Source organism: Ambystoma mexicanum, chromosome 14 (assembly GCF_040938575.1).
Source record: "Ambystoma mexicanum isolate Mex_15411 chromosome 14, UKY_AmexF1_1, whole genome shotgun sequence".
Taxonomy (NCBI): Eukaryota; Metazoa; Chordata; class Amphibia; order Caudata; family Ambystomatidae; genus Ambystoma; species Ambystoma mexicanum.
The window spans coordinates 650,895,919-650,910,022 of NC_090940.1; the positions used below are offsets into that span (position 1 = coordinate 650,895,919).

A 14,104-nucleotide genomic window follows, 5' to 3' on the forward strand; every position below is an offset into this window, starting at 1 on the left:
ATTTGTTTAATCTTAGTTCAAAACTTCAAATTGCATTGACGTCCTTCTCCCCAGCGGCATCCCTAAAAACTAGAGGTATGTCTCCCATTTATTTGTCTTGTACCTAGTCTCTTGACTTTTTCAGTGTATCAATTAGGGCGTAGGGACCAACCCTTAGCCTTACATGTTGTGTTCTTCATTTGGGTTTCTTTTGCAGAAGATGGCCCCTGTAATAACAGACTGAATGAGAATATAGATCACCTGCTGAGAATATGACTTACTGTAGACCGTTTCCGTAGATTTGAACCAGATTTGGTGAATTTTAGAATAGCAGCTTCATTATTGGCGCATCCGTCTGTATTAGGTGTTATTCATTTTTAAAGCATATTTTGATTTATTATTCTGTCTGTTCACCAGGGAGTCCTGTCCTCAAGAAGACAGAAAATGTTTTTTCGCCGAAACGCAGCTACTCTGCATCGACCCTGGACCACTCGCAAAAAATTTACTTTGCGACCAATGATCCAGATAAGATTTTGAAGTGGGAATATTTTATCCTTATTTTTTTAAGTTTGGAGTAAAATGATTTTTTTAAGGAGTAAAAACATGGATCTTGTTTCCAATGGAAGTATTTTATAAATGAGTACAAATATGTTCAACTGTAAAACTGACACTTTTGTGAGAAATACTTCTTTGCACCAAGTTATTCATGCACATTGAAAGAAAATTTGACCTCTTCTATAATTCTAGTCGGTTCTTCCTGTGGTACTACATGACCTACCGGTCCAAACGCATCCATGGATCTTTTGGGTGAAAGCAGGGGCATAAGGTCCTATGTATCATTTGCCTTTTTTTTATTGGAATTATTTTTACTGCCCATTTACATTTTTTGGGAGTATTTGCCTATTTTTAGGGAGTAAAATTGGCAGATCCACCCATTATATGTAGGGCTGTTTGCAAATTTTAATCACTTTGTGATTTCCACCTTAGGAATTCTGTACATACAATGTAGTCGGGAGTGCATTCTGTCCCAGCACTTTCCTGTGGAATATTGTGTTTGTGTAAATCTGTGTTGAACTCTTTTAAAAAAAAAATGTGAAATTGTGCACTATGATGATTGATACTTGTGCTCAAAATTTAAATATTCTTGATTTAATCAAGACACCAATAATGGTATTACCCAAATTGACCTTTTGCGCAATTGACCTTTATATTTTTGTTATTTTATATATGTGTTGGGTTGGTTTTGGATTATAAATAATATAAGGGGATTGGGTGGGGAGTTACATGGGGGTTTCCCCCCGCATATATGTCCTAGTTGACCTTCTAAATTAGGTTAATTCTCCCGAGGTCAATTGTGAAAAGGTTGTTAGGCAGCATCCTATGCAGTGCCCTTAGGGACCACTGCACACAATTAAGGCTACACGTGGTAATACAATTTCACCTTTGGTACAAGCCTGTACTACACTGTTAAAGTGGTAGCAATGGCTGAGCAGCCAGACTTATCTCAAGAGAAAATGAGCAGTAGTAGAGATTACACAAAGGACTACAATCACTGTGGCTCAAACACTGACTCAAGGCTTCTGGTTAAAAAAATATAAGTACATTTATTTTTAAACCATCTGTTCACAAAACACTTCACTTCTATTAAAATAAAACCACACTTCAAATACACCACACAACCAATTCCCCTTGTGCAGATCAATTCAAGGTAAGTACATTTGGATTTGACTGACCTGTGTTGTGAAACAAAGACATTACCGGGGGGGGGGGGTTAATACGCAATCACTTTTTGACAGTAATGACAGTTCGGTCTTACGAAAGAAAAGCGTACCCGTGGGAAGAACTGTAACCGCAGTCAAACACACTTGGCATATGAATTAACACAAGAGAATTGGGGATAAAAATCATAGGCAATACTTTTGTCAAGGTAGATAGAATCAGAGGGCACCTTCTAACAAGTAGATAAAAGTCAATAGGCCTACGCCAGTGTCAAATGTAACAGGACTCCTGCTGCTGAGGATCACACAGTTCGAACAGTTCTCGATTCGAGATTGCCAGGAGTACTTCGATATTGTCACAAAGGGAAGCAAAAGTTATAAGCGAGAAGGAAGAAAGGACAAGCCTTTGGTGAGGAAGAAGGGTTCACCCCAATTCCTCGAAGTCGGACACAGTACCTTCTTTGTTGAAGACAGCTGGTGCCACGGCAGTTGTTCCTGCAGACTCACGGTTCCTGTAGCTTCAGTTTTGGGGACAAGAAGGACAACGTCTGGAGTGATCTGCACTAACCAGGGATGAGGCCAGCAGCAGCAAAGCAACGGAGAATAAAAGGTGCGCTCCTTTAAAACCGGAGAGACTCTTCAGATGGCTAGCCGAACCACTAGAGCGGTGTGCAGCGATTTCGACCAAGAAAAGGATTCTCTGACTGTTGAAGGTGAGCTGGTTGATCCCACCAGGCTCAAGGGAAGAAGACTCTGGACTGGATCTTCTCTGTCGTTGAAGGATAGATAGCTCAGGACTGCAGCAGGGCTTCACCGGGACTTGGGAGTTGCAGCAGCTGTCTTATCCGCTTCTCCTCGGCTCTTGCAGTTCCAGTTGCGACTCTGACTTGCAGCCCAAGACTCCTGCTTTTTATGCCAAAATCCCCCAGTCACACAGCCTGGCTGTCAGTCACTCAGCAGGGGGTTGTCCGGCCCGTACAACCACCTTAGGCAATCTATACAAAGTGCAACTTGGGTCTCCAAGGAGACTAAACCCCTCCCTCACATTCAGCCCACCTAGACGCCAAGACGCCAAAGGAGGGCTTCTGGACCGAAGCTAGCCAAAGGATGGCGAACAAAGAAGGCAAACCTGGTTTGGCGCGAAAAGTAAAACACAAGAAGGACTTTAACAAAAAGAAATGGTGACTAAATGTTAAGGGGGCGAAACAAGGCTCCAAGAGGCACAGACAAAAAGGGGTAGGAAGTAACCCTTTCCAATACTCCATGTAAGATGGGGTGTAATGGGTCTGCAATTAAGTGACTATATAAAGTTAATGGCAACTTTACCTGTTTCTGGGGGGACAGTAGTCAGCCCCAGAAAAGCTGGAAGTCTCAAAGACAGCACTGAGGGTGCTGTGTAACACACACAACAAGTGGGGGGGTCATGGAGTGGTGTAGCTCCATGGCCCAAGATCACACAAACAGTAGAAATACACATGGCAAAACGCATGTAAGAGTGGGAAAAGGGCTCACACTTTTACCAGGTGGAAACAATAATACCCAGAAATCCAGCAAAGCTACTGAGGGACTCACTAGGTGAGGGAAATTGGCCATAAATTAGAATTCTCCCTAACAAAGGTCAATTAGTATGCAACCCCAATAATACCCCCTAACAATCTCACTTTTTTGAATGAGACTCCTTTATATATTAAATTAGTTTCATATAAAGAAATTGCTAAATAGATGTTGAATTGACCACTGGTAGGAACATCCCTTATGTGTACTAGAATTCCCACTTGGGACTTATTGTCGAACTGTATATGGCTGACAGCAATGGGTCACTTTGTTCCGTTATTTCTTCACACTTGTTTGTCCAAATGGCATGCGTCACCCAAAACTCCTGTGTTCAGTGCCGTTTTTCCATTGACTAGCTATTTCAAACCAATGCGACAAGGATACAACAGGGCCATGGAAGGGGTCAAATTAAAGTTGGAAGCCACTAGCCAGGGATAGAGTCCCCTCTCAGTTTTCCACATATACACCGTTTCCTACTCATCTAGTTATTATTTAAAATCCTGTATCTGTAGGTCAAAGCATTTGACATTGTCAACCCTTATCATCCACTGTCCCTAGCACCAATGCTTAGTTCCCTTCATAACCAGACCCTGGAGACTCGCCACTCAAGGAAATCACGTGTAGTAGGCAAATTGTAGCATCCTAGGAGTTCCACCGCTACTACAGGTTTCAGAAAACCTAAGGAGTTCTGCCCTTCCAGGCAGCAAGGCATCAAGAACCTGCCCCTCCTCCCAGAGTCTTACTACTTCAGGTGTTTGACCTGAGGAATCTGGTCGTTCCAGGAATCCTATTTAAGAGATTTTCAAATTTTTGGCCCTCCTGGAGTCCTACTGCTCACAGAATTTAAGTGGCACTGGAAAATGCAGCCGCTCTACTTAATTGCTGAACAGGGGTATTCATAAACCAGTGCTTATGCAGTTGTAGGACAGATAACACCGGTCTTGCATTATTCTGGGGTATTTTCAGCTATTTTGCGTAGAGGTCTGCTGTACAAACCTCTGGCATTGCTCTGGGCAACCCTCCAGACCATCTTTCTTCAGGCTGCCAAGCCATTACAGAAGGGGAAAGACCATATGCAAATCAGGCCTGGTCCCACCCCAAAAGGGGCAGTCCAGCCCAAACTGCTAGGCCACATCCCTTCTGCACAAGACCACAAGCATCCCCAGACATGTTTCTGCCTCATTGGGTGTCATCGGTGAGGAGTAGCTTGGGTCTCTAGGCTCAGCAGACTCGGGACCCATGTCTGGGCATACCTGTCCCACTCGGGGTGACCTACAAGGCTGAAACATGTCTGGGGTTGCTTGTGTTTCTGTGCAGAGGGGACCTGGCCTAGCAGTTCGGGCAGGGCTTGGGTGCTACCATTGGTGGCAGTACCTGACTGATTTGCATATGGCTTGACCCCTTTTTCAATGGCGTAGACGGGCGTGGAATGTTAACCAGAGCAGTGGTTCATATTCATTCAAAACCTTCCACCCATCACTTTTATGGTTGTTGTACATTGGATCCCATTCTGAACTTTGAAATTGGGACAGGGTTTTCAGGCCTTTGGGTGGTGAGCAGGACCAGCAATAGCTGCCTCTCCATGTCTCCCTTATGGTATGTTATCAGTCTGCCTTTTTTTTTTTTTTTTTACATTTTTTTTATTTATGGAGAGGTTGGCACCCTTGCTCCAGAGGCTTCCGTGATAATTAATTCTCTAATTTTGTGGGTCGGGGAGGGGGAATCGGCTACAAGTTGCAAGTCAATTCAGCACTACAAGGGGCTTCCCAAAGTATCTAGCATTCTTGCTGGGGGGCATTTGTTTTAGGAATAAGATGCCCATCTAGCCCTAGGAGGTAACAAACACATAAACAAATGGCACAATTTCAACAACACTTTTCAAAAGACGGAGGGGGCTAAGGTGCTTGTAAAAAGCAAACATGTTAAATGTATATTAAAACACGTTTCAGGGTTCGAAATTGAGGGAGAGGGGGGTTCTATCAACTCCTGATTGTAGCTTAGAAGAGCCTGGTTAGCTTGTCCCCAACAACTACCAGGAGCTACCTTTGGCTCCCCAGGCCAACTGATGTTGATCAAACGCACCTATGTGAATTTAACTCTGTGCATTTGGGGCAATCTACAAATAAGCATTAGGGCACATCTAGAAGACATATAAAGCAGTAGGGGTCCTAAATAACGGACGAAAGGATGGTTTAAGTTACTTGCCTGTAACTATTGTTCTCCAGCAGGGGTCTGGCATGGATTCACATGCTCATGAATATTCCCTGTCGTCAGGCTGGGAATCCTCAGTAATATTAAAGCTTGACAACTGAATTTCTCCTGCCCCTGTCGAATGACAGTCCTCTCCCTACGCTCCAACCCTGGTGTCCATCTTCAGATTGGGTAAGCACGTAAAAAGGCAGTATGAACCAAGAAGAGCCACAGAAGGGAGGGTTCGCATGTGAATCCATGTCAGACCCATGCTGGAGAACAAGAGTTACAGGTAAGTAATGGGGTCTGGCATGGATTCACATTCCCATGAATAACGATTACACAGCAGTACATATACATAACCACAGGAGGTGGCAAGGCTCAACAGAAGTAAAAACCCTCACCCCTGGAACGACTCACCTCAAGTGAACATGTTGCGTAGCACCACTTGGCCGACTCAGGACTCCTCCCTTGAATCCCTGTTGATGCAGTAGAACCTCGTGAAGGTGTGCGTGTGTCAGGAATTCAGCACAACAATAATGGAGGAATTGGAGAAAATGTCATTCACGTTACCAACGGTGGAATTCAAGATGGCGCCTTCTTGGCGTCATCTCGACAAACTACTTGCAGCTCTAGTCTTTTTCCAACATGGCAACTGCATTACCGTTCTATATCATTCCTCTCTATGATCGGGTAAGATGCATCGCTTCTGATCACTGCACAGAGCCTTGCCTGTGTTTTCCTTGCGTTCCAGCTACTTTTCTTAACTTGCCCAGTTACCTGTCTTCTTTGCCGCAAATCGACTGTACTGGTTCTTTTCTCGTCTAAACCTCTGCTCCTGTTCCCTTTCTACTTTCTTATTTTCTTCTGTTTCTGCTGCCTTCCTACATCGCAGCCTCCTCCTGAGAGTTTCCGTTTCCTTACCTTTTTTCTTTTTCTTTCCTTCCTTTCTTTACGCTTTTTACCCCCTTTTTTAAATTTTTTTTTTTTTTTAATTTCTCTTCTTTTTCACTCTTCCGACTGTTCTGTCTGTCATCCAGCACGTTTATCTGCCGGGCTCCTTCCAGTACCTGCTTGCAGCTACTCCTTGCTATGTGGGCTCACTCTCCCGCTAGCTTGATAATCAGGTGACTTTCTTCTGTTGTCTCCGCGCCTGGATCCAAGCCTCTTCATCTACGTTCTTCGGAACTTTCCTTCGTCTACTGCAGCGCATGTTGAGGTGTTGACTGGAATCACCATCTTCCAGGAATTACTATTGGGTTTTCTTCCCCACGAGGGTTTCCCAAGGGTGCGGCCCCCAAGGTGCACTGAGCCCAGTTTCTGGTCTCTGAACGCCTTGGGGGACGCATTCACTATCTCTGAACCATCTTCTACTGCATCTGCTGCTAAGGACAATCGTGAGTACTGTTGGATTGTAATAGCATGGACCTCCACGTAGCAGGAAGCACACCAGAGAGAAAGGCAGTTGTTGCCGCAATGGCTCTGGTGGAGTGGGCTCTTGGCCGGCCTGGAAGAGGTCTATAAGCCAGATGACAGTGCATGATGCAGCTCTGGAGAGCCACCTGGAAATGGAAGCCTTCGATAAGGCCTTCCCATGATTTATAGTTCGAAATTGACCAACTGAGAAGTCTTCCGAAACCCCTTTGTGCATGCCACGCAGAACTTCAAGGCATGAGCAACGTCCAGCGAATGCAAGGCACTCTCTGCTGGTGACAACTGATTCGGGAAGAAGTCTGGCAACACCAAAGGCTTGTTGAGGTGGAACTCCTTCAGCATAAAGCTTGGAAGGACAAGTATGGCTGCTTGCAACGGGGCCTGTATCTCCCAGACCTGTCTGGCAAATGTGATCGGCACAAGGAAAGCAGTCTTCCACGAGAGAAACCTGAGCAGGGCTTGATGCATCTGCTCAAAGGGTGCCCCCATGAGTTTAGTCAAGACTTCATTGAGTTCACAAACTGGGGCACGAGCCTTCGCCGGTGGAAAAGTCCTGAAAAGCCTTTGACAAACTCCTTGACGAGTCTGTGCGACCATAGGGAAGGCCTATGCTGTGTCCTGGTGTAATGGGATATGGCAGTCACGTGCACCTTGATCGAGACGTGAGCCAGTCCAGCCCTGGCCAAGGAAAGCAGGTATGGTAGGAGTGGCGGGGCTGTGACCCGTAGAGGAGTAATCTTCTGTCCGACATCACCCGGAGAAACGCTTAACTTGTGGCCGTAGTACGTCAATGAAGAGGCGCTGACCCTAGTCAGGATGTCCTTGCACTTTATAGACAGAGAATAATGGCCACATTTTTGGCTGCAGGAGCCAGGCCCTGTGGTTCAGCGGCACTGGGTTGTGGTGCAGAATGGTCCCTACCGCTGCAGAGCAGATCGGGAAGTAGTGGTGGTGTTGCCCGTGAAGATTCTCACCACCTTGCCCCTTAGCGATGGCAGGAAGGATCTGAGAGTCCAGAAGACGGCCCAAAGTTCCATGATGTCAATGTGGAGGGTCTTTTCTTCTGGCAGCCAGAGGCCTCTGGCGTGCAACCGTCCGGTGTGTGCTCCCCAACCTTCCAAGGACACATCTGTGATGACTGTCTGCAGGTAAGGAGGGACTTGGAATAGTGCCCCTTGTGTGAGACGAGAGTGTATGCCTCACCGATGTATTGCTCATCGGAACTCCTCGTTGAGCGAGGGCTTGTCTGTCCAGGACCCCGATACCCGCAATTACCTCGCTTCCAGAAACTCCTGGAGAGGCCTCATCCGTAGTCTGCAAAGGGGGACGAGGTTGATGCAGGACGATGTCATGCCTAGCAGCGACTTGATGGCTCGCATAGTAGCCAACCGCGCCGTCAACAGGTGCTGCACCTTCCCTAGGATGGCTAACCTCTGAGGGAGATGCCAGACAAGTTACTGTGTTGAGTTGGGCTCTCAGAAACGGAGCGTTCTGCAATGGCTCCAAGCAGGACTTTGGATAATTTATGTAGAATCTCACAACCGTCAGCAGACGCACGGTCCTTGCCGTGTGCTGACTCGACAGCACGTGGGAATGGAATTGGACGAGCCAATCGTCCAGGTAAGGGTAGACGTAGATGCCCTTGAGAGGACACTGCTACTGGAGCCAAGCTCTTTGCAAAGACCCTTGGGGACGATTTTAGGCCAAAGGGAAGGGTCTTGAACTGATAGTGTTGGCCCTGGACCACGAACCAAAGGAACCTGCGGTGCTTCCGGTGGATGGGAACATGAAAGTTGCCTTCCTCCAGCTGGCCGAGCACGTGCTGGTGACCATCCTGAATTTTTGGGACTTCAAGTATTGTTGAGATGTCTTGAGCCCAGGATCGGCCACCACCCTCCTGACTTCTTTCAGACCAGATGCTGGGGTACAGGTTCTATCGCCTCCCTTCTTTAAAATGGCGTGGGCCTCCTGCAGCGGCTGTGCCTCTTATTGTTCTTGTTGAGCCACCGGTGGAATACAAGGACACGTGTGCGGGAACTGCAAGGCGTGCCCCTGATAGTGGTCTCCCATGCGCTGACGCACCTTGCCAGCCTCCCACTGGGGTGTACAAGTGGGGGTTTGAACCCACATCCGATTTGGGCCTGTTTTGGGGACAGGGCTCTGCCCTGCGGGCGGCGCCGATGTTGTCCTCCACTGCCATATGCCAAGATGGAGGAGGTGGCAGTGGTGTTGGTTGACTCCTTGGATCAGCAGGGTCCTTTGACTTTTGCTTGCACTGGAGAGGGCTCTCGGGAAACCATCTTGGAGGACTCCTAGATGAAACGGGGATCTCTGTGGGTAGTAGTCTGTTGGATCTCTGATACAAGTGTGTGCAGCATGGTCAGATTGTCCAAGGCATGTCCCTGGGCTAATGCATGGAAGGAGCGAGAGGTGGGGGCGCCAAACTGGTGCACCTCTACTGGTGAGGTGGAAAGGGTTTGCCTCGTGGTGACCCATCTACAGACATAAGTCCCTGCTCCCCCACCCCTTCCCCCACTTGTGGTCAGCATAAGGTCTGAATAATAGTCCTCAGGCAGATCGTCATCACCCTCATCAGAGCTTGCATAAATCTGTACCAGTCTCAGTGGAGCTGTCCGTGGTGGTGTACCCTTCTTATGGTCCGCTGGAGTTTTGCTCTTGTCCCTCTCCAGAGACTTCTGGGGAGGAGTGGCTGCTGTCCCCATTCCAGAGGCCTTAGCCAGGGCCGCAACGGCTGCTTCACACCGTGGTGGTAGGGAAACCCATGGAGCGGCTGTCGGTGTGATGGACACCACCTGCGTGGCCAGCCCCCCTTTTGACGAAGAAGTAGTGATCGTCGTCTAGTTTATCAACCGAGTCGTCGACTGGGTGGTAACAGGAGCCTTCGTTGACATGGTCGTGATTGTTGACGACGAAGATGTTTTGGCCGGTTGTGCCGATGGTGTTGCCGACGAGGGCAGTGAAGGACCACCTTTAGATCTTGCCTTTGTCGCCTTGTCCACCGATGGCAAGCAGAGGTTTGTAGGAATCGAGGACTTTCTATAAGACTCCTCACGGCTAGGCTTGCCGTAGAAGCGGTTGTAGACGGCAACCTTGTCCTTCCCGAGCTGGAACCCGCCGTAGGGGCAAACCCAGTGGGATTAAATACGTGCAGCCTTGACTTCTTTTGGATCCCCCGAGTGCGGGTTGTCCTCAAAGGATCTCCACCTCTTTTCTGAGGGAGTTGCCGGTCCTTGGGGAAAACATGTCCCTGCCCAGAATCAGTCGCAGGCCTTGCCCAATTTGAGCCACGCCACCAGTCTGCTTTAGCGATCCTTCTTTGTCTTTTTAGAAAATCCACAGCCGACCTCGCATCCTTCCTCATGTCCTGGATGCAGGCAATACAGACTTTTATGGTGTCAATCTCGTCGTACACGGTCCTTAATCTGCATTTTGTGGAGAGTTTGAAGAGGCATCTCTTCTCCGTCATGGTGGAAAGGCGCGAAGTAGGCCTAAGCCTGGGCCTTCTCGAAACTCTATGAAAGATCCACGATGTAGTGTGATCTTTGCCGACAGCGGGTCTCAGCTGCCGGTAGTGGGTCTCAGCTGCCGGTAGTCTACCTCTGGTCAAACGATTAGACAACAATCAGTCAAAAACTTAATTTGTCAAACTTTAAATAGCTCAGAGCCCTAAGAGGACACCCAACACTGAAGCGTGCAGTAAAAATCCGAAGATGGCCACCAGGTGTGGAGCTTAGGGAGAGACTGTCATTGGATGTGGGCAGTATGACCTGAAGGACAGTGATTCGTTTAGAGGAGAAATACAGTTTTCAAGCTAAAGTGAAACTGTTTTTCCTTTACCGAGGATTCCCAGCCTGACTGGAGGAATATTCATGAGCATGTGAATCCATGCCAGGCCCCATGCTGGAGAAAGGTGTGTGTCTTATGTGGAAGTTGGAATTGCAGAACACCATTTGCTAGCTCATTTCCCCAGTGGTAGCTCCTGCTCACTGGTTGTTGCTCGATAATCGGGAGCTGCTTCTAGCTCCAGTTTACCCAATCTTAATTTGGGGCCCTGCATTTTAACTTTAAGCGTGAAGTCGTGGAACAGCTTATTACGTGGATGTTGTAGCAAATTCACAAGGCAATGAACTGGCTTAGATTGTTTGCTCTCACTGACATTGCAAGTGAGAGCTGACGTCTGCTGCGTTGAAGTCCAGTTATTTCCCCTGATGATCTCCTGCCCCTCTTTCTCTGACAGTGAATACTCTGTCCTGCCATCTTCACCATGCAACAGCTTCTAGGTCTGCAGTCTGGTCAAGCTCACTGACTGCATCTCCAAAACGCAGTGGCGAGGCCACTTACCTGTCTCGGTCACCGTAAACCCATCTAGCGAGCATGGTCTCTTCTTCTTTGGTTGCCTGTTGCATTACAAACCTAGTTGTACACCAGGGAATGCACTGTCAACCCCCAGAATGTCTCATCTCCAAATGTACTTTGTATGCCCTCGCATGAAGCTCCACTCTGCCCATGCATTAAGCATACAGGTCTCCATAGTCTGCTATAGAACTCCTTTAAGGTCGCTGCTCGCCATTAAATTCAGGAAGGAACTATTCCCTTCTGGAATGCACATTCTTCTTCTCGTTGACCCTCGTATTCCCCTCTTTTACTATTCCCCCTTGCATACTGAGGCCACCTGTGACATGTTTGCTCACTGCAAGTATGAACATTGAAATTGTAAAAGCTGTTTGGATATATGCAACATTTCATACTTCTTAGACGAAGGACAAAACCATTTTATGTGGGGTAATTAATCATAGTCTGTGGCAAGAGACAAACCAGGTTGTGATTAAAGACCGATGGATCTTATCTGCTTTGACTATGTTCAGTCATTATACGTTGGGTCTTGATACTGATATTAAAACGTTGTGTTTAGAGGAGGGCTAAGCAGAAAGAAAAGTGAACCAACAGGAGAAACCACGACTGTCCCCTGTGTAGGGTTCTGGAAGCGTGGTCCCGTGCAACATCCCAGACACCATTACTCACAAGTGAAACTTAAGAAGATAAAGTGAAGAATGTGTAATCATTTATTTGAAAAGTAACTTACAAATTATGCATTAAGACAGTAAAATATAAGGTCTAGTCGCTGGCAGGGATAAAAAAATAAATAAAAAAGATTTGATGTGCAGGAGCTAAATGCAGCTCCTCCTATATAAACACTCGCCAGTAAGCTTGGTACTCTTGCAGCACTATGCGGTATGATCCAACTCCTTGCCTTGTGTGCATGACCCATTACTCTCTAGATGTACCCTTCCCAAACAGAGTGCATGTCGCATAGGTGCGTGCAGCACCACTTGACACGGGGAGTTAAAAGTAGAACCAGCTGCCCCCAACACCCGCAGCCCCGGAATTTGATATTTTAAAAGGAATGCATTCAAATTGAAATATCATTGTACCAACACATTTTTATATAATTAAACACATGGGATTAAAACACACCAATCCTAATATCTTTTGACTGCTCGTATACTTTTCTAGACCCTGTCCTCATTAACCCCATTTCTGTTCAATTGCAATATTTATTTAGTAACACCACAGGAGATAACCACTTCCACCCCCCACAAAACATTTCTTGACTCGTTTCTGTAGTTGGATCTCTTGGAATTAATGTGCATGTTTACTGAGCATAGTTTCCTATTGTTCACAACATTTATACTCAAGTGAAATAGTATTTTGTTTTTACGTATTCATTCGCTTTTTCTTTCTATGCTCTCTTTACTATACGCTTCAAGTATGACAGTTCCTACCCTCTGCAATTCATAAATGATAGTCTAGCTCCAGTTAATACCACTCTTCCAATCCCCATGAAAAGGCTTGTAGGTAAATGTGTGAAGTGCAGCTTCCTTTCGCCTCTGAAGGTACATCCTCACAAGTCTCTCCTCCTGCTGAACACTTGATAACATTGTAAAACAGTTCTTTTCTTCTAGCATCATTGCCGGAGATGCGGGAAGTGTTTCTGCGACAAGTGTTGCAGTAAAAAAGTGACTCTGCCTCGGATGTGCTTCGTGGACCCTGTGCGCCAGTGTGCAGAATGTGCACTGATGTCCCAGAAGGAGACGGAATTCTATGAACGCCAGTTGAAGGTGCTCATTAATGGTAAGTGCGTTGGAGCGGCACCATGTCAAATCTCTGAATTATTTCCTGATGCCATAATTTACTGCACACCCACTAAAAATCCCAGAATAGTGGAAAAGGGACAAATACAGAGGCTGTTGTGACCGGTTTGTTGCGGCTGACTTCAAATCCTCAATCCAATAGTACAATTCTTTGGAATAGATGCAGCTGCACTTGTTTCTATGTACATTAGAAGTAAGGGTGTGTTTTTTTTACATGTATTTTTTGTTTTACAGGGCCTGCGGTAGAGTCCCTGCAGTTATGGTTCAGTTGCTCAATTTATTGAAAGGACCTTTTTAGCTGGCTTATAACTGCCCCCCGTGGATGAATCCTCCACAAACTTGCCAAGAAAAGTATATGACGCCCTCAGAATGATTGTATTAAGTTTTGGTGCAGTTTTGTGAGGGGGGTGGAGCAAAGTTATTGGCGGGGAGGGGGGGTCCCAAAATTTGGGGACATCCTCATAGACTCTTATACAGCCCAAACCACTGGATGCATTTTTACCAAATTTATGCCAGGAGCTGCGGCTTGGTCCCAAAGCAAGCTTTTGTAAATTTGGTGTAAATCCGCCCAGTAGTTTTGTAAACATTGAGCAAAAAGTAGGTTAAAAGTGTGGTATCTGGTTCCGGTGACCATTTCCTGATTAGGGGTCTGCCAACTCTTCTAGACCAATCAGGGTCTGGCATGATATCCGCAGACATTGTACGCACCCACTGATTGGTAAATTAAAAATGGGAGGTGCGCCCAAACTTTTGAAACTGACGCCATGTTGGATTCGTTAAACGCCATTTGTCTGCGGACATGGCAGTAAAACATATTAAAAAACACAACATTGCACTTGTCAAACAAATGAAGCAATCTCTTAGAGGTGATGGGATATGGCCATAAAAAGCCAAAAAATCGGGTGTTTTTCTTCTACGAAGTCCGCGAACATCTCAGATGTTCGGCAGCATCCATTCATATTTTGGCATTGCAGGGTCAGTAAAAATGTTTTTGGATGACTTCTAACTTTTGGTGGCACTCAATGAAACTGCATGAAATCTTCTATCACTTTAGAC

At 46.5% G+C, this 14,104-nt stretch overlaps 1 protein-coding gene across 2 annotated transcripts in view; it reads left to right on the top strand.

The window, feature by feature from the left end:
- The window catches only part of ZFYVE21 (zinc finger FYVE-type containing 21), a 71,277-nt gene that overhangs the window by 14,814 nt on the left and 42,359 nt on the right, over positions 1-14,104 (top strand). For both annotated transcript variants that reach the window (XM_069638184.1, XM_069638185.1), the window contains exon 3: positions 12,860-13,028. In XM_069638184.1, the coding sequence (XP_069494285.1) occupies positions 12,860-13,028 (169 nt within the window). The remainder of the gene's footprint in view (positions 1-12,859; positions 13,029-14,104) is intronic.